Genomic DNA, 20,969 nt, shown 5'->3' on the forward strand with positions numbered 1-20,969 from the left:
CTCCAAAAACACAATTTTCCTCATTCATAGGCTTTGTCCAACGATCCATGGCGGAGTTAGTGCCTACAAAAAGACGCCATTAATGATAATGCAATCATAGGTCGCAAAACAAATGGGGGAGTGGGCCTTGTGATTGACAGATTTCTAATCGAATCAGATTTTGAAGTTTAAGACAAAAAAATGTTAAAGAGAATGTGCTGCCAGATATCCAATAGACGCAGGGGTGTGTGTCTACGATCATCAACTGACTAATAAAATTGCGAGTTCACGCCCGCAGTGAAACGTAACTCCACCCCCCGGCATCCATTTCTGAACGGAGGGACACGGCGCTAGCGAAGAGAATCCTCGATTTTATGTATATTTCTTCATGTATATCGCTGTAGATTATCTTCAGAAAATTCGTGACATAAAACTGAAGTAGCCACTAGTCTGTGAAATCGTAGCATATATTATCCGTTGAACCCGTTCGGACAGAGGCAAGAGTTGAAGCTCGCCTTTTATTTCACGTTTAACTTTCCTAAGCGGCGTGTTCAGCCGTTTTTTTTTTTTTATTCTTCCTTTGCCCCGCTCACTCTCCCCCCCCGGTGTGAGTAGTGGCCTGTAACGTTGATTTAGCCACGAGGCGGGTCGGATCAACCGGAATTGGGCGATGGCGGAGTTCGGTAACGGACTGGACTCAGGAATGACGGAGGAATCCCTACTGGACTCAGACCCAGGGCACCCAGAACTAGAAGACCCGGGTGTTGGCGATGAGGAGCCGGGATTAGAGGAAGGAGAAGCTGCAATTGAGGACCCGGTAAGTGAAGGGCATAGTTTATTCCCAAAGCCTCTCTAAAAGTTGAGACAAATGTCTATTGTACGATATGTATTGTGGGTGTAAACACGTTATTTTAAGATGGATTTAGCTATATTTTTATACCCTGTGGTGGTAAGTGACTGTGACTTATCTCTTTTGTCGATATAACCGCCATTGTGGCTCACGCAGTGCAGTATAAATGGGTGGTGACATGCGTGGTTTTTGGCGGCCATGTTGGCGCAGCAGCGGTGGTAGTTTCTCTGCAGCAGAGTTGTCGACCTAGTGGGGGGAGAAGGAAAAAAAATATTCGTCGCTAAAATGCGAGACCGAGATGTGGACAGGGGCGAGGGTAGGACAGGCGCCATTAGCCGCGGCATTGCGAGTCTATCTGCAGACACGGAGAGCTCACGGTAAACACGCCTCCTTTATTTTCCTCATACGCTGACAGCTGCTGAAATAGAAGCGTATACGTCATATGATAGTCAATTAACGGTCATTTTACTAGCTACAAGCAAGCGTTTTAATGTGCTGTTAGCCACCCTTCTAACCTCATATCGCTAAAATGCTAGCAAAGGGTATGCGGCACTTGCGCTATTGTAGGTACGATTTTATATGGACATTCAGGCTTGATATAGTGGAGGGAGCCGAGTCGCTAACTTCGCTAATTGGGACGACCATGATGACATGGCCCTTGACACACGTTCATCTTCCCACTTAAGGCATTTAACGTTAGAGGGATATGCACAACACAAGCACGTTTGTGCGAACGATTAGTATTTGATGTACTCTTTTGGGTACGAGTATTCTGTTAATACATTTGTGGGTCATGGATATTATTGTAGTTGTGTGCAAAGATGCGGATTGCCAATACTTAGAAATTAAAGCTTTTGTTTTGCGTTTGAATGTTTTTATAGCTACAATATTTCAGGTTTTATACGCACGTGATTGTGTTCGTTGACACAGAATGTGTTGAAAAGCAGTTGTGGGGGTGAAGTGTTAATTTAAATAAAAAAAATTTTAGGGCTGGGCCCGCATCCTTCGGGTCTTTATTTTTAGGGCTGGGCTTGCGTCCTAAAATATTTTCATACGGGGGAGGGAGGGAAGAGACACTAAATATGCAACAAAATACAGACATGTATTAGTGATGACCGAGTCAAATAAGCCATGTTGTTGCCATGAATTTCAGTGTCCGTTTGAAGCCTGTCAATGCTGTTGGAATTCGTCTATTGGTTGTGGGTGTCATGTGTGACATCCCCCAAGATCTGGAATGGGTTTCACTGCAATGCAAATGTCATGAGTGCATGTCTATCGTTATCTAGTTGAGAATGCAGCTGTGTCTGTAGAGTGTCTGAAATGAATCGTGAATAAATCCTGCCTGTTACAAAGATCCAGCCAGTGGTCATGTGCCAGGCTGTTCCACTCAGAACTAGAAATGAGGTCAGCTCAGGCTGCTGAAATTTCAATTGTGTTATGTGCATGCAGGTCACAGATGGATATATTCCGTTGGTTTCTTTTTTTCCCCCAGATTTCTGTCCTGACTGATGTTGTTGGTCTTTAATTGATAGGTGTCTGTTTGTTTTATTAATATATATATATTTTTCTTCAGGAGCTGGAGGCAATCAAAGCCCGGGTGCGAGAGATGGAGGAGGAAGCAGAAAAGCTGAAGGAGTTACAGAACGAGGTGGAGAAACAGATGAACCTTAGCCCTCCACCAGGTGAGTTTGTGGGAGGAAAGAGTAAAGAAGTGCCCTCGGAGAATGTCTTCCAAAAATATGTTTGAGAACACCGACTGAATGTTATATTTCACTGACGTTTCCAGAGAGCAGATGCAAGACAGATTAATATCAGACTCATGCAAATGTATATCTGTTTGTTCTTTAGTTCACCGTTTTTAAATTTCACTCATTGCTCAATTTTGCTCTCATTAGCCGGTCCCGTCATCATGTCCATCGAGGAGAAAATGGAAGCCGACGCAAGATCAATCTACGTTGGAAACGTAAGGCTTCGCCTCCCCTTAACCTCCCTGAATGTTATTTGGGTTGTTCTTAGGGATGTAACGATTCCCCAATATGCGTCAGTCCCTGGTAAAAATGTTTAAGATAAAATGCATTTGGTCAGGGGGAGCCCCAAACCAATCCAAATACAAGCATGCATCGATCAGAAAACCGATTCTCACTTTTACAAATCGCCCAATTCACTAATGTTTTTACTCATTGTTTTATCTGTTGGGATGGAATTGATGCGTCCTCTCCTTCAGTACAGTAACCTACCAAGCTTTTATGCATGTAACTGTGTATGACTGTCACATAACAACTGTGTGCACCGTGCGGGAGGCACAGCTGCTCGCGCCAACAAGAGGTAGGCCTATTTCTTTTCTAATAGGCTATTTGAACATCTGTGCGGCACCTACAGCTTTCAGATGCTTCTCAAATGGCTTTCGCGATGTCAAATCGTAGGCTTTATTAGTCGTGACAAGCAATGTCATTTGCTTGTCACTCAACTAATAGTTAGCAAGTAGGCTATAGAAAATTGTTTTAACGGAGTTGTGTAGCCACTGCTGATTGGGGGTTTTCAAACATTCCGATTGTCCAGGCTAACATAATACATCGTTTTGGTAGTTTTGCTTTAAACAGTCAGTGTGTTTGGTCATTTTTCCACGAACAGGGTAATTTTCATTTTACCAGCTCACAATTTTAATCAGTGGGTGATGGTGATTTCAGATAAGTAGGGGGACAAAAAGCATACATTCCCCACCCCCTAATCTGATAGTGGCCTGGTAGCTGCTCAGTCTGCTGTATGGGTCAGCTCAGGTACCTACATACACCGTTGACATTGAGACACACACACAGCCATTTAGTTTAGAGAAGTAAGCAGACGGATCCAGCTCAGAGGCCCAGCTCCTGAGCTCCCATCAGCAGCAGATTTGAATTCAAAATGGGAAAATAAATGTGTTCATGCCACACACAAGTGCATAGACTCCTATCGAACTAAATTGCATCAATTCGTTCCCTCTAATCAAACCGAATCACACGGTCATTTCAAACTAAGGCCATGTATATAGATATTTATCGAATAGCTCATGAAAGGAGATACACATCCTTGGTTGCTCTGTTTGCATGTATGTGGTGATTCTCCTTGTCATTTCTATCAGTTTGCATTTACTATCAGTTTCAAAGGGCCGACTCAAATTTCCATAAATGTCCCGTTGACATTAGTGCGGCCATGATGGCCCGTTGACATTAGTGCGGCCATGATGGCCCGTTGACATTAGTGCATGATTTTCACATGCATTTGTGCAGAAACTTTTAATTTGGGTTTTTGGCTCCGAGTGAATTCTCCAATATGGAATCGACTAGCCACTCTGTTTGTCAGAGGTATCTCACTTGTTCTCCCTCTCTGTGGAAAGGTGGATTACGGCGCCACGGCGGAGGAGCTAGAAGCCCACTTCCACGGCTGCGGCTCCGTCAACAGAGTCACCATCCTGTGCGACAAGTTCACAGGGCATCCCAAAGGGTACGTATCTACATCCCGTTCCTCCATGTGCTCTTTCACTACAGGCCTGTGAGTACACAATACTACCGTCTTCTATCAGTCATCTAGAGCAGTGATTCCCAAATTTGTTATAGTCCCGTACCCCTTCAAACATGCAACCTCTGGCACCAGGGTCAGCACACTCAAATGTTTTTTTGTTGTTGTTTTGCCATCATTGTAAGCCTGCCACACACACTACATGATACATTTATGAAACATAAGAATGAGTGTGAGTTTGTCACAACCTGGCTTGTGGGAAGTGACAAAGAGCTCTTATAGGACCAAGGCACAAATAATAACAATCAATATTTTGGCTTTTTATTTAACCATCTTACATATAAAACCTTATTTGTTTATCAAATGGTGAATAACTCACCACAGGTTAATGAGAAGGGTGTGAATAACTCACCACAGGTTAATGAGAAGGGTGTGAATAACTCACCACAGGTTAATGAGAAGGGTGTGAATAACTCACCACAGGTTAATGAGAAGGGTGTGAATAACCCACCACAGGTTAATGAGAAGGGTGTGAATAACCCACCACAGGTTAATGAGAAGGGTGTGAATAACCCACCACAGGTTAATGAGAAGGGTGTGCTTGAAAGGGTGCACATAACTCTGCAATGTTGTATTGGAGAGCGTCTGTCATAATTTTCCAGTCTGTTGCCTGTATTTAGTTTTCATGCTAGTGAGGGCCGAGAAACCACTCTCACATAGGTAAGTGGTTGTCAAGGGCATCAGTGTTTTAACAGCACGATTTGCCAAGGCAGGATACTCTGAGCGTTGCCCAATCAAGAATTCTGGCAACGCCTTCTGATTTTTAAATTCAATTTTTACAGAACCCCTTGTTGCAATTTCAACAAGGCTCTCTTGTTCAGATATCGGTAAGTGGACTGGAGGCAGGGCATGAAAGGGATAAAGAATCCAGTTGTTTGTGTCATCTGTTTTGGGAAAGAACCTGCTTCTTTGCGTGCCCAACTCTCTCCGGTCATTTGCTATTTGACATTGTCTGGAAGCTTGAGTTCATTTGCACACAAATTATACGATGAGGGGGAAAGACCTGTGTGTTGTCCTTGTTATTAATGCAGACAGAGAAGAGCTCCAACTTCTTCATCATAGCCTCAATTTAGTCCCGCACATTGAATATAGTTGCGGAGAGTCCTTGTAATCCTCAAATCAGATCATTCAGACTTGAGAAAGAACAGCACCCAGATAGGCCAGTTGTGTGAGAAACTCGTCATCATTAAGCTCGTTTTTAAAATTGTATTTATTGAATTGAGCGGCGTGTCAATACTTTGCCCCTTGATAACCAGAGCACTTCTGTGTTGTTAAGGCGTTACATGGTCGCTGCCCATATCATTGCATAGTGCAGAAAATACACGAGAGTTCAGGGGCCTTGCTTTAACTAAGTTAACCATTTTCACTGTTGTGTCAAACGTCTTTCAAGCTGTCAGGCGTTACCTTGGCAGCAAGAGCCTCTCGGTTGACGCTGCAGTGTACCCAAGTGGCGTCGGGAGCAACTGCTGGCACGCGTGTTACCACTCCACTATGTCTCCCTGTCATGGCTTTTGCGCCATCAGTACAGATACCAACACATCTTGACCAAGTCCTTTTGATGTCACAAAGCTGTCCAGTACTTAAAAATATAAAAAATATCCTCTCCTGGTTTCCAGTGCTTTGCAGAAGAGCAGTATTTGTTTCAAAACATCTCCTGCCATGTCACTGTGTCGTGAAACAGTTTATGAAGGCATTGTCTGTACGTGTTTTTTTTCTTTAGCCTTTTCCCCCAGCATTGTCCCAGCCATATCCACGGCAGCAGGAAGAATGAAGTCCTCCACAATAGTATGGGGCTTGCCTGTCCTAGGCCACTCGGTAGCTCGCCATATAAGACACTTCTAGACCCTTCTTATTAATGTTGCTTTTATACATGTCTTACTACTCGAAAGTCATCTTTATTCTCGCTCAAACACCCGTGGCTTATTTTTCAAATTGACATGTTTTGTTTGTAAATATCTGCACAAGAGTGAAGGCTTCACTGAGTTGTGAGATCGTACTTTTGCACATGACACACTGTGGCTGAGGAAAGGCACTACTCCCAATATAAGTGAACCCCAAATCAATGTAGTTCTAATCATATTTGTACCTCTTCGGTGGTCCAACGTGCCTGTCTGTTCGGTGCTTTCCCGGGTAAGGGGTCAGTAACTCTTCAGCTGCATCCGATTCACAACGGTCGGTGTCCATGCTAGCTGGGCTAACAACAAATGTAGAATTACTGATGCTAGCATTGGATGTGCTTATGGAAGCAGAACACCTTGTGTTGTCGACAGGTGCAGGTTTAGTACTGCTGTAAGTAGCAGTACTACCAGTAGAGCTGGTATGTCGCTATACACGCGGTCCTTACTACTTAAAAAAGACACTTTTAGCCATTTTTGTGCAAACTAAATGAGCAGCAGCTACATACGGACCGATAGTGGAATTTCCGCGAGAGAGTAACGGTTAATGTGATTGGATGAGTAAGGGTTATTGTGATTGGATGAGTAAGGGTTATTGTGATTGGATGAGTAAGGGTTCATGTGATTGGATGTTAATTATTTGACTAGGCTACCTGTATTTGACATTGTGTTATTTCACTGAACACTAGATGGTTTCATTTTATTTTTGGCAGTGAAACAACTCTACTCGGGTAATAAAAAACCTCACCCAAATGTATAGCCCTGTTGGAAAATATAAATGAGCTGTTAGAAAATGTGGACTTTTTTTCTTTCAACAAATGAATGTGAATCACATTTTTATTTTGCGTAGCCCCGACGGCATCCGTACCCCAATTTGGTCATACATGGTCTAGAGGAATGAGTATACACAATGTACTTTACTCGATTGTAATTGTTTACACTCAATGTGCAGGTTAGCAATGTAGCCCACTTTCATTCACATGGATGTACAGTGCCTTCAGAAAGTATTCACACCCGTTGACTTAGATTGTTAACAAAGTAGTAATAGATTTTCTTTTTTGGTCAGCATTATACACAAAATACTCAGTCAAAGTGGAAGGATTTTTAATTTTTCTGGAAAAGTATTCAAGCTCCTGAGTCGATACTTGTTAGAATCACCTTTTTGGCAGCGATTACCGCTAGAGAACCACTTAATCGGCTGGGCCAATATTGTATTTTTCTAGTCTCTGCTTTGCTGATAGTCCCTCTACATAGCAAAACTGCTGCTATGCCAGCCGCCACTCACCGCCTGAGCCATGAGCACTGCACAATGCTGAGGAATGTCTAACTGGGAAAACCAGCAGCAAGATGGCTCATTCTCCAACACAAAGGTGCAATCTTGAGACACGGATGAATTGATACAGTGAGCAAAATCAAACTCCTGTTGCGAAATATTTGTTAACCTGTTGCGTCGGGCCATCCCGGATCCGGGATCGTGAATACAGCCTCAAGCTCATTACCATAACGCAGCGTTAACTATTCATGAAAATCGCAAATGAAATGAATATGCTAGCTCTCAAGCTTAGCCTTTTGTTAACAACACTGTCATCTCAGATTTTCAAAATATGCTTCTCAACCATTGCAAAATAAGCATTTGTGTAACAGCTAGCGCGGCTAGCGTAGCATGTAGCGTTAGCATCAGCAGACAACATTTTCACAACCAGAATCATTCAAATAAAATCATTACCTTTGAAGAACTTCAGATGTTTTCAATGAGGAGACTCTCAGTTAGATAGCAAATGCTCAGTTTTTCCTGAAAGAGAATTTGTTTAGGAGAAATTACTCCGTTTGGTGCGTCACGTTTGGCTACCAAAAAAAACGAAAATTCAGTCTTCAAAACGCCGAACTTTTTTCCAAATTAACTCCATAATATCGACTGAAACATGGCAAACGTTGTTTAGAACCAATCCTCAAGGTGTTTTTCACATATCTCTTCGATGATATATAGTTCGTGGAAGTGTGCTTTCCCCTCTGAATCCCAGGAGAAAATGCCTGCGGCTGAAGATTACGCACCAATTTACACAAAGGACACCGGGCGGACCCGTGGTAAATGTAGTCTCTTATGGCCAATCTTCCAATGATATGCCTACAAATACGTCACAATGCTGCAGACACCTTGGAGAAATGATAGGAAGGGCAGGCTCATTCCCGGTGCATTCACAGCCATATAAGGAGACAATAGAAAACAGAGCTTCGAAAATTCTGCCCATTTCCTGGTTAAAGTATCATCTTGGTTTCGCCTGTAGCATGAGTTCTGTGGCACTCACAGATAATATCTTTGCAGTTTTGGAAACCTTAGTGTTTTTTCCAAAGCTGCCAATTATATGCATAGTCGAGCATCTTTTCGTAACAAAATATTGCAATTAAAACGGGCACGTTTTTTTATCCATAAATTAAAAGAGCGCCCCCTATATCCAAGAAGTTAAGGTAATTCACTAACTGCTTACGTCGACATGCCGTTAGGCATGTCTGCAATAGAGCAGGCCTGGGCAACTCCAGTCCTTGGGATTGTGCGTTCTCACGTCTAAAACTATAAGCATATTTGAGTCATTCAGACAGAACGTGCATTGTGGTTCCATATTTTTTTTCTTCTACCGTCGCTCAGATATTATGCACATTTATGGTTTGTTAGCAAATGTCATGGCCATTTAGCTAGTTCTCACAATAGCAGTAAACACCAGCAATTGATGTGAAAGGGAGCAGAGTTACTTCCTTGCTTTATCCAATCGTAGCAGTAAGCTCAAGTTGCAACCCACCCACTTCTTGACAGATAGCTTAACTTTTCCCGATCACGGAAGATGACAAATACTTGTTGCATCAGTAGTCACAAATCATTACGTTATGTTGGAGCCATTTGCATTGAATAGATGTTATTTTATATTGTCAAACTAACAGCAGTGCCTATGTCTTTCCATACAGGCGTGACATGCCGGAGTGATGCTTCGATGCAAATGTTGTTGATCGGTAGGCTACCATAAGTTCCACATGGAAGGAAACCAGACTCTACTAATCAGGCAAAACCAGCTCTATAACTCGCTGCATGCACACATTCCTATTAAAATATGCATTCACCTGTATTGTGAGTAGCCCTATTCAATCTTAACTTATCCAGTTTATCAGGTGTTTAACCATTCAAGTAAAATTATTAACATGTTATGTAGTTTGGTATAAAAAAAAAATCATTATGGTTGGATTTTAAAATGCATACATGGCTGTCTCTGGGAAATTGTCATAAACATTTTCAAATGATATTGAATAACGACCTCCTTGGCCCTAGAATCTGCATCGGCCCTATAAATATACATTAATATGGATCGTTCTCTAATTACATCTAAGTCTCTTAAGAGCTTTGCACACCTAGATTGTGTACAATATTTGCCTGTTTTTATTATTTTAAAGTCTTCCAGCTCTGTCAAGTTGGTTGTTGGTCATTGCTAGACAGCCATTTTAAAGTCTAGATTTTCAAACCAATTTAAGTCAACTGTAACTAGGCTATACTAGTTTCCTCCATATTCATTTAATTCCTCTAATCTACATTTCTTACCACCGCTGCCCCAAAAAAATAAAAAAATTGTGTATGCGTGAACAAAATATTAAGAACACCTTCCTAATATTGAGTTGCACCCCTTTCCCTCAGAACAGCCTCAATTCGTCTGGGCTTGCACTCTGTAAGGTGTTCTGTGGAAAGTATTGGTCCAGCATCCCTGGTCCTTGTTCACTCAAGCTTCCCACAGTTGTCAATTTGGGTGGTGGACCGTTCTTGATACACACAAACTTGTGTGAAAGACCCAGCAGCTCTGCAGTTCTTGACACAAACCGGTGTGCCTGGCACCTACTACCATACTCTGTTCAAAGGCACTTCAATCTTTTGTCTTGCCCATTCACCCTCTGAATGCCACACATCATTGATGTGAGTCTTTCTCTCTCTTATATACAGTGGGGAGAACAAGTATTTGATACACTACCGATTTTGCAGGTTTTCCTACTTACATAGCATGTAGAGGTCTAATTTTTATCATGGGTACACTTCAACTGTGAGACGGAATCTAAAACAAAAATCCAGAAAATCACATTGTATGATTTTTAAGTCATTTGCATTTTATTGCATGACAAAAGTATTGATCACCTACCAACCAGTAAGAATTCCGGCTCTCACAGACCTGTTAGTTTTTCTTTAAGAAGCCCTCCTGTTCTCCACTCATTACCTGTATTAACTGCACCTGTTTGAACTCGTTACCTGTATAAAAGACACCTGTCCACACACTCAATCAAACAGACTCCTACCTCTCCACAATGGCCAAGACCAGAGAGCTGTGTAAGGACATCGGGGATAAAATTGTAGACCTGCACAAGGCTGGGATGGGCTACAGGACAATAGGCAAGCCGCTTGGTGAGAAGGCAACAACTGTTGGCGCAATTATTAGAAAATGGAAGAAGTTCAAGATGACGGTCAATCACCCTCGGTCTGGGGCTCCATGCAAGATCTCACCTTGTGGGGCATCAATGATCGTGAGGGATCAGCCCAGAACTACACGGCAGGACCCGGTCAATGACCTGAAGAGTGCTGGGACCACAGTTTCAAAGAAAACCATTAGTAACACACTACGTCGCCATGGATTAAAATCCTGCAGCGCACGCAAGGTCCCCCTGCTCAAGCCAGTGCATGTCCAGGCCCGTCTGAAGTTTGCCAATGACCATCTGGATGATCCAGAGGAGGAATGGAAGAAGGTCATGTGGTCTGATGAGACAAATAGAGCTTTTTGGTCTAAACTCCACTCGCTGTGTTTGGAGGAAAAAGGATGAGTACAACCCCAAAATGACCATCCCAACCGTGAAGCATGGAGGTGGAAACATCATTCTTTGGGGATACTTTTCTGCAAAGGGGACAGGACGACTGAACCGTATTGAGGGGTGGATGGATGGGGCCCATGTATCTCGAGATCTTGGCCAACAACCTAAGAGCATTGACGATGGGTCGTGGCTGGGTCTTCCAGCATGACAACGACCCGAAACACACAGCCAGGGCAACTAAGGAGTGGCTCTGTAAGAAGCATCTCAAGATCCTGGAGTGGCCTAGCCAGTCTCCAGACCTGAACCCAATAGAAAATCTTTGGAGGGAGCTGAAAGTCCGTATTGCCCAGCGACATTCCCGAAACCTGAAGGATCTGGAGAAGGTCTGTATGGAGGAGTGGGCCAAAATCCCTGCTGCTAGTGTGTGCAAACCTGGTCAAGGACTACAGGAAACGTATGATCTCTGTAATTGCAAACACAGGTTTCTGTACCAAATATTAAGTTCTGCTTTTCTGATGTATCAAATACTTATGTCATGCAATAAAATGCAAAATAATTACTTAAAAATCATACAAATGTGATTTTTCTAGATTTTTGTTTTAGATTCCCCCTCTCACAGTTGAAGTGTACCAATGATTTAAAAAATAAAACATACAAAGCATTGCAGAGGTCTATTTTTTTTAAAGTAGGAAACCTGCAAAATCTGCAGTGTATCAAATACTTGTTCTCCCCACTATGTGTGTATGTATGATTTGAAGTTCATTTTTACAAGTTACATCAATAAGGGATCATAGCTTTGGCCTGGATTTACCTGGTCAGTCAGTCAAGGGAAGAGCAGTATGCCTGGATTCAGTTGGTCATGATAAGACCAGTCTGAATCAGTGGGCCCTGACGTGTCATGGACCTTTTTCATGCGCAATCCTGAGAATGCATTTCTTGTTTACCGTTTATATTGACAACGTTATTGTCCGGTTGAAATATTATAGATCCATTTTAGGCTAAAAAAACCTGCGAATTGAATATAAACATTGTTTGACATGTTTCTGTGAACTTTACTGATACAATTTGTATTTTGTCTGCCTGTTTTGACTCCGTTTGAGCCTGTGGATTACTGAAGAAAATGCGTGAACAAAACTGAGGTTTTTGGATATAAAGAGACTTTATCGAACAAAAGGAACATTTTATTCTTCTGAGTGCAAATATATGAAGATCATCAAAGGTAAGGGATTCATTTAATATATATTTTTTGTTTTGTAATGCTTCTGCTTGGCTGGTTACTGTTTGTAATAATTTGTCAACTGGGCTATGTTCTCAAATAATCGTAAAGTATGCTTTCGCCGTAAAGCATTTTTTAAATCTAACACCGTGGTTGGATTCACAAGAAGTTAATCTTTAAACATATGTAAAATCTGTTTTGTTTTTATAATGAGTAATTCTGTATTTGTATTTGGCGCTCTGCAAGTTCACTGGATGTTGGCACAATCCTAGAGGTTAATGACCTAAGGCTTGCATTTCTGTGTTATTATATTTAAGTATGATTTGATAGAGCAGTCTGACTGAGCGACGGTAGGCACCAGCAGGCTCGTAAGCATTCATTCAAACAGCACTTTCGTGCGTTTTGCCAGCAGCTCTTCTATTTATGACTTCAAGCCTATCAACTCCCGAGATGAGGCTGGTGTAACGATGTGATGTGAAATGGCTAGCTAGTTAGCGGGGTGCGCGCTAATAGCGTTTCAAACGTCACTCGCTCTGAGACTTGCATGAAGGCTTCATCTACAGATGGGAACGACAGACCACAATGAAGTCTTTCTGGAAGAGCACCGACTATGATGCCACTCGAATGCAGAGGTCACATAACCCTCACTGACAGGATTATTTCCAAGTTAACCGACCAATGTTCATAGTTAGGACACTGCTACAGTAACGGCTCAATAGTGACAATTGATGCCTTTTTTTTTTCTTCCCTTTTTTTTTTTTTTTAAATAAGAGACTCAATCACAGCTTCCCTGGGAAGCTCAATGTTTTGTAGCCTCGTGTGGACGTTCGCGGTAAAATAGTACGCATTTGTTTGCGGCACTTCGACCTTAATATTTTTTTACATTTAACCTTTTAACTAGGAAAGTCAGTTAAGAACAAAATCTTATTTACAATAACGGCCTTTGCCACCACTGCTAAAGTACTGCATATAAACAAGTTAATTGCACACTGACTCCAATTCCCAGCAATGTTACACCAGTTGAGTTACAGCTTATTCTAATAGCCTGGAGGGGTCTATTCTGAAGTGTGTAGAAACTGGCGATCTGGTTGTTCAAATTTAAGCGTTGTTAATCACAGTGATTCTCGTTAAGGGAATTGAGGAAAAAGAGGTGTCAACATTTTGTTTCGTGAATTCTGCTTTGAGATTTTAGAGCTTTAATATTTCCGTTCTCTGCGATTTGTCGTTTGTGACCCATTTTCGTGTTTCTGCTTCTGTTGCAGGTTTGCCTATATCGAGTTTTCAGACAAGGAGTCTGTGAGGACGGCCATGGCATTGGACGAGTCTCTGTTCAGAGGAAGGCAGATTAAGGTAAGGACGCGACGATGTATACACATTTAGTGGAGGCTGCTGAGGGGTGGACATTTCATAACAGCTGGAACCTAATGGAATGGCATCAAACATAGAAACCGTGAATTTGAGATCATTCTGCTCCAGGTATTACGACAAACCCCCTCCCCAATTGAGGTGCCACCAACCTCCTGTGATTGCATTTCCATTTGAGCTGTTTGGCAGACACTCTTATCCAGAATGACCTACAGTTAGTGTATTCATATTGAGAGAGTTTGGTTACACAACCACATCTGTCATGGTAAGTACATTTTTCCTCTGTAGCTTTCGGCAACGTCAGCGCTAGTAGGAAAAGTTCAAGTGCCAGTGTCGATTTCAACTAAAGAACTGGGATAATCTCAGGATTTCGACTGATGTATCTGTCTATGATGTGAATTTCAGTCAGATTTCCTACTTGGACTGAGACTGATGTACATGACCCGGTACTAGTGTCTGACTTGTGGAGTCCTGTGTGTCCTCGCTCTTGGTTCTGGCAGGTGGGGGTGAAGAGGACGAACAGACCAGGCATCAGCACCACAGACCGCGGGTTCCCCCGGGCGCGCTTCCGCTCACGAGGAGGAAACTTTAACTCGTCACGTGCACGTTACTACAGTGGCTACGCACCGCCCAGAGGCAGAGGACGGGCCTTCAGGTGAGCACCCTGAGATTGGGAGACAGCTGGCCATTACCGGAGGGAGGAGGAGGAATATGGAGATGTGAAGGGGCAGAAGACTGAGTAGTGAGATTATAGAAGTAGTCGGGGATGATCAGAGCAGGAGATGGTTAGCGGGGGGAGAAGAGGACCCCGTGAAGAGTTGTTAGCCCTGGGGGGGGGGCTGGGCTCGGGGCTGGGCTCGGGGGGGTGGGAGGGAGGGTGGCTGGGCTCGGGGGGTGGGAGGGTGGCTGGGCTCGGGGGGTGGGAGGGAGGGTGGCTGGGCTCGGGGGTGGGGGAGGGAGGGTGGCTGGGGTGGGGGAGGGAAGATGGCTAGCTCGGGGGGGGAGAGAATGGCTAGCCCCATGAGCTCGGGGGGGGGGAGAATGGCTAGCCCCATGGGCTCGGGGGGAGATGGCTAGCCCCATGGGCTCGGGGGGGGGGGGCATATAGAGAATCATTGAGAAGGCATGTCTATAAGTCTGCCTGTAGTGGGAGGAGACTGAGTCTGTGGCTGCCATTGATGATCAGTGAAGGAGTTTCCACAGCAGAGTGGAGGAAAGGTTTCCTTTAGAGTGGGGTTGTGGAGAGAGAGACAGGTGGGAGGGAGTTGGGTAGGTTCGATGGGGGGTGGGGGTCTTGTTGCGTGCACCATCTATAACTGTTTCAGAGGAGGCAGCTAAACTCTCAGCCCACAGCAGTGAGGTCCACCCAGGCTGTACATGTATGGGAGGCAGGCTGTTTGTATGGCTTGGAGCTACATTACATGTACACACTCACTGTGAGTGGGCATCTCTCCCACAGTGCTGCTCATTAATGCTAAAGGTGACAGGCAAAAGTGTTTCACTTAAATGTCAGTTTGTTCTCATTTTGTTCAGTGCTGATGGTCGTATTCCATTTTATAATTTTGATCATTATGATGCCGTGACGATTTTAAATGCAAAGACGTTAATCTTTGTAAATGCATTGCTTAAACATTAATTGGCATGTGTATCTATGATAGTTCAGTTGTTCTAATGATGTACCAGTGTTGAGCAGTAGCCTGTATCCATCCTGTGTTCCATCTCATCAACGCAGTGCTGTGTGTTCACCTGTCCTGGGCCAGCTGTGTGTTCACCTGTCCTGGGCCAGCTGTGTGTTCACCTGTCCTGGGCCAGCTGTGTGTTCACCTGTCCTGGGCCAGGTGCTCGAGAGCTGTGTTTTGCCTGTGACCTTTTCCAAAGCAACACCCCTGGTATCTGGATTTGTTTTCAATCTGTACAAAAGCTTGCCCCCTATGTATGTAAAACCTGGAGTGGATCAAAGTGCTGTGCACTGGGAGTCTGGTGTGTCTCCCTGGAGTGTGTGTCCTACGGTGTCTCTCAGTGTGAGGTGAGAGGGGGGGGGTTCCCATGATGACTCATTGAGCGCTCAGTGGGCCTCACTCTGGAGCTCCGTCTCTGGGCCCATGTCCTGTTTTTATTTATATATTTTTTAACATATTGTTTCGCTGAGAAGAGGGGCTGCAGAGCAAACACAATGAGCATCCTTGCCAACTGACATGCACTGACAGATTCTGACCAATGGAACAACCTTTCCACTCACTACTAGACCAATGGGGTCAGTTTAGTCCTATGTAGTAGTACCTCATTGGCCCCTCTATGGGAGTTGATATGATCGTCAATCACGGCTCAACTTTTGAAGTCCTATTCAACACATTTTTGTAAGAATGACATCCTGGTGAGTGTAGATGATTTGGTGCCAGTCCCAATCGTATGCCCACCACACTCCTATACATAGACTAGCCTGGGAACAGGTGGCCCCGCTATAGGGAGACGAAAAGCATGAGTCCGGATGCTTTGCCTTGCTCCGAAAACCAACTGTGATGTTAACTACACATTGGTGCATCAGACACACAGATGTCCCCTTGGTCAGACGTTCCCACTCACTGCCTTCACTTCCAGAATGGAGGGTTCATTCCTGCAGCCTGATTTTGACCACAGCATTCTAACCACTGGTTTCTACTCATATGACCTGTGTGTTTGTGGGTACTGGATGCCTGGGTTTTGATGTTTGTGGTGTGTGTGAGACAGGGTTTCTGTTAGCTGGTAATAGGCAGCTTTTATCTGGTTATTCTTTTTTAGAAAAAAGGTGAGAAATAAAATTGGTGTTGGCCAATTGTCCGGGAAACAAAAACCCCCCCATTGTAGGATAGTGCATTATTATTTTGTCATATCGGTCGGTCTATAGGTTAATTTGTATAATTGAGTGGAAATAAATTGTCACGTGTACAGTATATTTTCTGTAGCTTTATTTATCACACGACTACCTATGTAGAGCCTTTGAGTGTAAAATCTGTCTGACCGAGAGAGAAGCTGCTGTACTCTTGTGGTGCTTTCAACAGAACTGAGAATACCATGTCAAATCCCGACGTCGGAGATTTAGAGTCCTCAGTTCCCCGAGTTGGATGACAGTTCAAAACTATTTTTCGGCGGTCGTATTTCCCCCAGTTTTTAAAAGCGGCGTCAAACCGCCGCGGAAGGCAGGGCTTCAGCAGTGCATCGCAAAGTGGAGCGACGTCTGCATTCTGAAAACATACATAATTGTTTGAAACCTGACTGTTTTGCTACATATTATGAGGGGTGTTTTACCTTGCTTCAAATGAGCTTATTAGATCTCTCTCTCTAAAGCTCTACTAGATTTTCATCTGTCACATCCAACCCGCTCACTTGTGCATTGCCATTTTTACAACGGCGTTTTCCTGCCAATTTGCATTATGGGTTAAACATTCATGTATAGCCTACTGCCTTGTGTGCGTTGCTGCGCTTATAATGTCAAGATATAATAGTTAATCAACATTTTAAGCTAAACGTTCTGATCTGTTGCATCAGACTCATTGCTTTGAATGTATGTATTATGTAGCCTAAGCCTATTGGTTGTATGAATTTGGGCTCTATTGTCCCAGAGTCTGTTTGGAATAGGCTGTTTCTTTCACGACAAGCTGACCAATAAGAGCAGGTTGCCTAAACCTGTCTACTATAGTAGATTGACACAGGCAAGTGATTTTGCTGTTTAGTTACTAGTCTTGTTGATATGAATTAGCACATTTTGAAAAAGTTTTGGGTAGCCTAGTGGTTAGAGTGTAGAGCTGGCAGGATAGCCTAGTGGTTAGAGCGTTGGACTAGTAACTGAAAGGTTGAAAGTTCAAATCACCGAGCTGACAAGGTACAAATCTGTCGTTCTGCCCCTGAACAGGTAGTTAACCCACTGTTCCCAGGCCGTCATTGAAAGTAAGAATTAGTTCTTAACTGACTTGCCTGGTTAAATAAAGGTACAATTTGTATTAAAAAAAAATGGGCCCAGTACAGTTCTCAAACATCCAGTAAAAATGTTTTCAATGTTGCTGGTCAAATGTCCGGCTCCACATTTTCCTAATGGAAACCCTGTTGTGTGAGTGGAAAAGCGCTTTGATGCTGTGTTTGAGTGATGGTGCAGTCCAGGTTGTCAGGAGAAGGGGTCAGTCAAGTCTCCGTGCTGAAGCTATAGGTGTTGCCTTTCCTAGCATGTGCCATGTGAATGACTTTGTGACTCTTCTGTGGGGTGAGATGGAGGCTTCTGTCCTCAGGGTCTCTCCCAACAGCGACCTCGGGGGGCCGCTCTCGCAGAGAGAGAGAGAGAGAGAGAAAGAGGGAGAGAGTGCCTCACTGTCCCACACACCCCCACACCATTATTTCTATAGTCCTGTATAATCTGAGAATCAGATATTTTAATGTTGGTGAAGCTGTTCTCTGCTTCTTTCTGTACTGTTAATTCATATTCGTAAAAAAAAATTATTGTGGTAATTCAACACTTATCAAAGAAAGGCACAATACCATTAAGATGGTATACATGTCATCCTACCAACAATTTGTGTATACTTAAAACAATTATTCATACATATATTTTACCCCTCAGTTTACCTCGGATTGACTTCTCATCAGGCCCTTTTCTACCTGCACACTAACAACCACACCACACACCCTAAAATTGGTGTCAGTCTTTAAGCCAATCAAGAAACTCACCCTCTTTTTCTCTCTCTTTTCCAGGGGCCGAGGGCGAACAACATCGTGGTATTCCCCTTACTAATACCCCCAACCCCCTACTATCACCCCATGTCCCCATACAAAAAAAAAGAATGAGAAAAGAAAAAAAAAGTCCCAGGAAAAAACACTGAAGAAAAAAAAAAAGATGAAAAAAAAAAACCAGTATTCTCCTGGACAGACTGGCCACAGTGTGTGATTGTGTGTGAGCGTGCGTGTGCGGAGATGGTGCGGTCACCCTGGTAATGTATCTGATGGCCGTCGGGAGATTTGGTGGCATTTCTTTTTTGAGAAGATGTTATCTCAGGCTGCAGATTTGTCTCCTTTGTCTGGCTGTGACCCTCACACCCAACACAGCCCCCAAATGCTTGCTTTCGAAAAAGCAAACATCGACGAGAAAGGAATGTCTTTTTTTTAAACATTTTTATTTTGAATGTACCGTCCATGTTAAACTTCCAAGAGCAAAAATGTTGTTTATTTTTTAAAGTTGTGGTGTTGGGCGTTTTCATTTCTTTGTCTCTGTTTTCTGATCAGTTCCAACTCTCACTACTTTTGCTACCATATTCTCCCTCTGGTTCCATCTCACGCTCTCTTGTGTTTAGTATCTTAACAGCTGTGACTTCTGTTCAGTGGGTCATTGTTTTTTTATATATATATTTTTTTCAATTTTGTCTATTGAACCTTTCCTTTTAGTCGGTAGCATTCACCCCAAGAAGGCATGGCCAGAGCTCTGCCAACTTTTCTGTTTAGTTTTTTTTGTAGGCCTCACTTTTTTTCCCCCTCTTCTTGCACCCCTCTGCCTTTGTGCTGCTGCTCCTACCATTTTGTCCTTCACCTCTTCTGCTCTCTTTCTCCTTCTCTCCTCTCTGTGTATATTAGACCACTTCTTGTCGTTTCAGGTTTCAGGACCAGTGGAGGCTGACAACCCCTCCTCCAGTGGCCGCGGCGCCCCCCAATGTCTCGGCAGGGTCTCTCTCTCTCTCTGCTCCTGCTATGCACACTCACCCCATCCTGTCTGTGTGGGGGGGAGGGGGTCAGGGCGATCACAGGGCCACTGCAGGGGGTGTTTACTACAACAAGCGTTGAGTTGACTTACTCACCCGGCACGCACTCACACATACTAGGCCCACACACTTCAGACACCACACAACCAAACAACCACACATATTTATATAGCGAGAGCTAGTCAAGATGGCAGCAGCTGTTTTAATTGGGAGTGAGAAAGACCGGACCAGATAAGGGGTGGGGGGGTTCCAGGGCCCGACTTTAACAGTGCGTAGTGCAGCCACGGCTTGTCGAGGACTAGGAGCGGGGCTAAAGGCATCGATTTAATGTAATAGCCGAGAGGGGCGGAGCTTTTATTTTAGGGGGGGGGGGGTTGTGTGGAGAGGTTTGCATTTTTGAAACGGGAGAGTGGGTTAAACAAAAAAAAGATGTTTTGCTTTTTTAATTTTTAACCCATTAGTCTGTAATTAGAAAAAAATTAAAAATAAAATAAAGACGTTGTGTAAAAATTATTAATTTGTTTGTGATTTGTCCCTAGTTACAAAAGCATTTTTTTTTTAAATCGGTTCTTGAAAGTAAAGCTGGGAGAATTCTGAACCTATTGACTGACATTCTGTAGTATTTTTTTAATATCAATATAGTGTCAAATGTCTTTCTGTTCTTTAAAGGTGCAAAATGCAGATATCATTTTACCATCTAACCAGCTGTGAAATATATTTTCCATAACTCAATATTGTATTTTCAGTGGTTTGAAGCTGGTGTAAAATGTAACAAAACGGGAACCATAAATAGCGCACAGAACAGATCTGCCGCTTCTTAGACTTGCTTTCAATGAGTGACAGATCTATAATCCACATTTCTATGTGAATTTGTCCAGCTTACCCAAAAAGGTTCTATATTGCAGCTTTGAGTGTTGTAGTCTTCTCCAGTACCCTCTTTAACAACACATAGGAGCCGAACACCCTCATGAGGTACAATTACTATTTTAAATTATTTACTGTAACGTGTCTAAGCCAACTGCCTTTTTACAAGTGTTCATACTTTCCAGTATTATTTCTTATTACAAAGCAGTGAATTAGATTTTGTTTCATCCTAAGATAAAATCAAAAACACATTTGGCTAATAGGCTCTTATACCACTAACTCGTTTTCTGAAGACCTTATTTATGTTTGAGATGACATAGTTCAACAATACACTTGAGTTTGCACAAGAGTGAAGGGATAAATATGTAACATGTTTTTTATTACATGTTTGATTCAGTCCCTAAAATGTAATTCACGTGTTTAAAATAAATAAATAATAATCCCATTTTCTATCCTGAAAAGGTGTGGCTAGTAACGTTTAGGTAAAGCCCAAGGAAAATGAATCTGCTCTGCATTCCAAATTGGGGGAATTTGGCTATTGAAATTGATTTTGGGCATCGTGATATTGAAAACTTGGACTGCATGTGGCTCAAACACGGACTAATGATAAATATATATTTTTTAATCATCCTCTTAATACACAGTTTTAGCACTACAATCACTCAATTATTGCGAGAAGCTATTCCAAGTGAATCGTC

General features: G+C 43.0%; 1 protein-coding gene across 3 annotated transcripts; it reads left to right on the forward strand.

Moving 5' to 3' along the window:
- The first annotated feature begins 218 nt into the window (after window positions 1–218).
- Window positions 219–19,920, forward strand: LOC109909774 (polyadenylate-binding protein 2-like). Of its 3 annotated transcripts, none has more exons than XM_031796834.1 (7): window positions 219–796; window positions 2,403–2,511; window positions 2,725–2,792; window positions 4,203–4,309; window positions 13,588–13,675; window positions 14,191–14,345; window positions 18,410–19,920. In XM_031796834.1, the coding sequence occupies exons 1-7, from the start codon at window positions 650–652 to the stop codon at window positions 18,447–18,449; spliced, it is 714 nt and encodes a 237-aa protein (XP_031652694.1). In that variant the 5' UTR covers window positions 219–649; the 3' UTR covers window positions 18,450–19,920. The 3 variants fall into 3 exon arrangements, with proteins under 3 accessions (XP_031652694.1, XP_031652693.1, XP_031652695.1); XM_031796833.1 differs by having other exon boundaries at window positions 19,303–19,920; XM_031796835.1 differs by lacking the exon at window positions 219–796 and adding an exon at window positions 1,095–1,206.
- The last annotated feature ends 1,049 nt before the right edge of the window (window positions 19,921–20,969 follow it).

The sequence above is a fragment of the Oncorhynchus kisutch genome, linkage group LG18 (genome assembly GCF_002021735.2).
Source record: "Oncorhynchus kisutch isolate 150728-3 linkage group LG18, Okis_V2, whole genome shotgun sequence".
Lineage (NCBI taxonomy): Eukaryota > Metazoa > Chordata > Actinopteri > Salmoniformes > Salmonidae > Oncorhynchus > Oncorhynchus kisutch.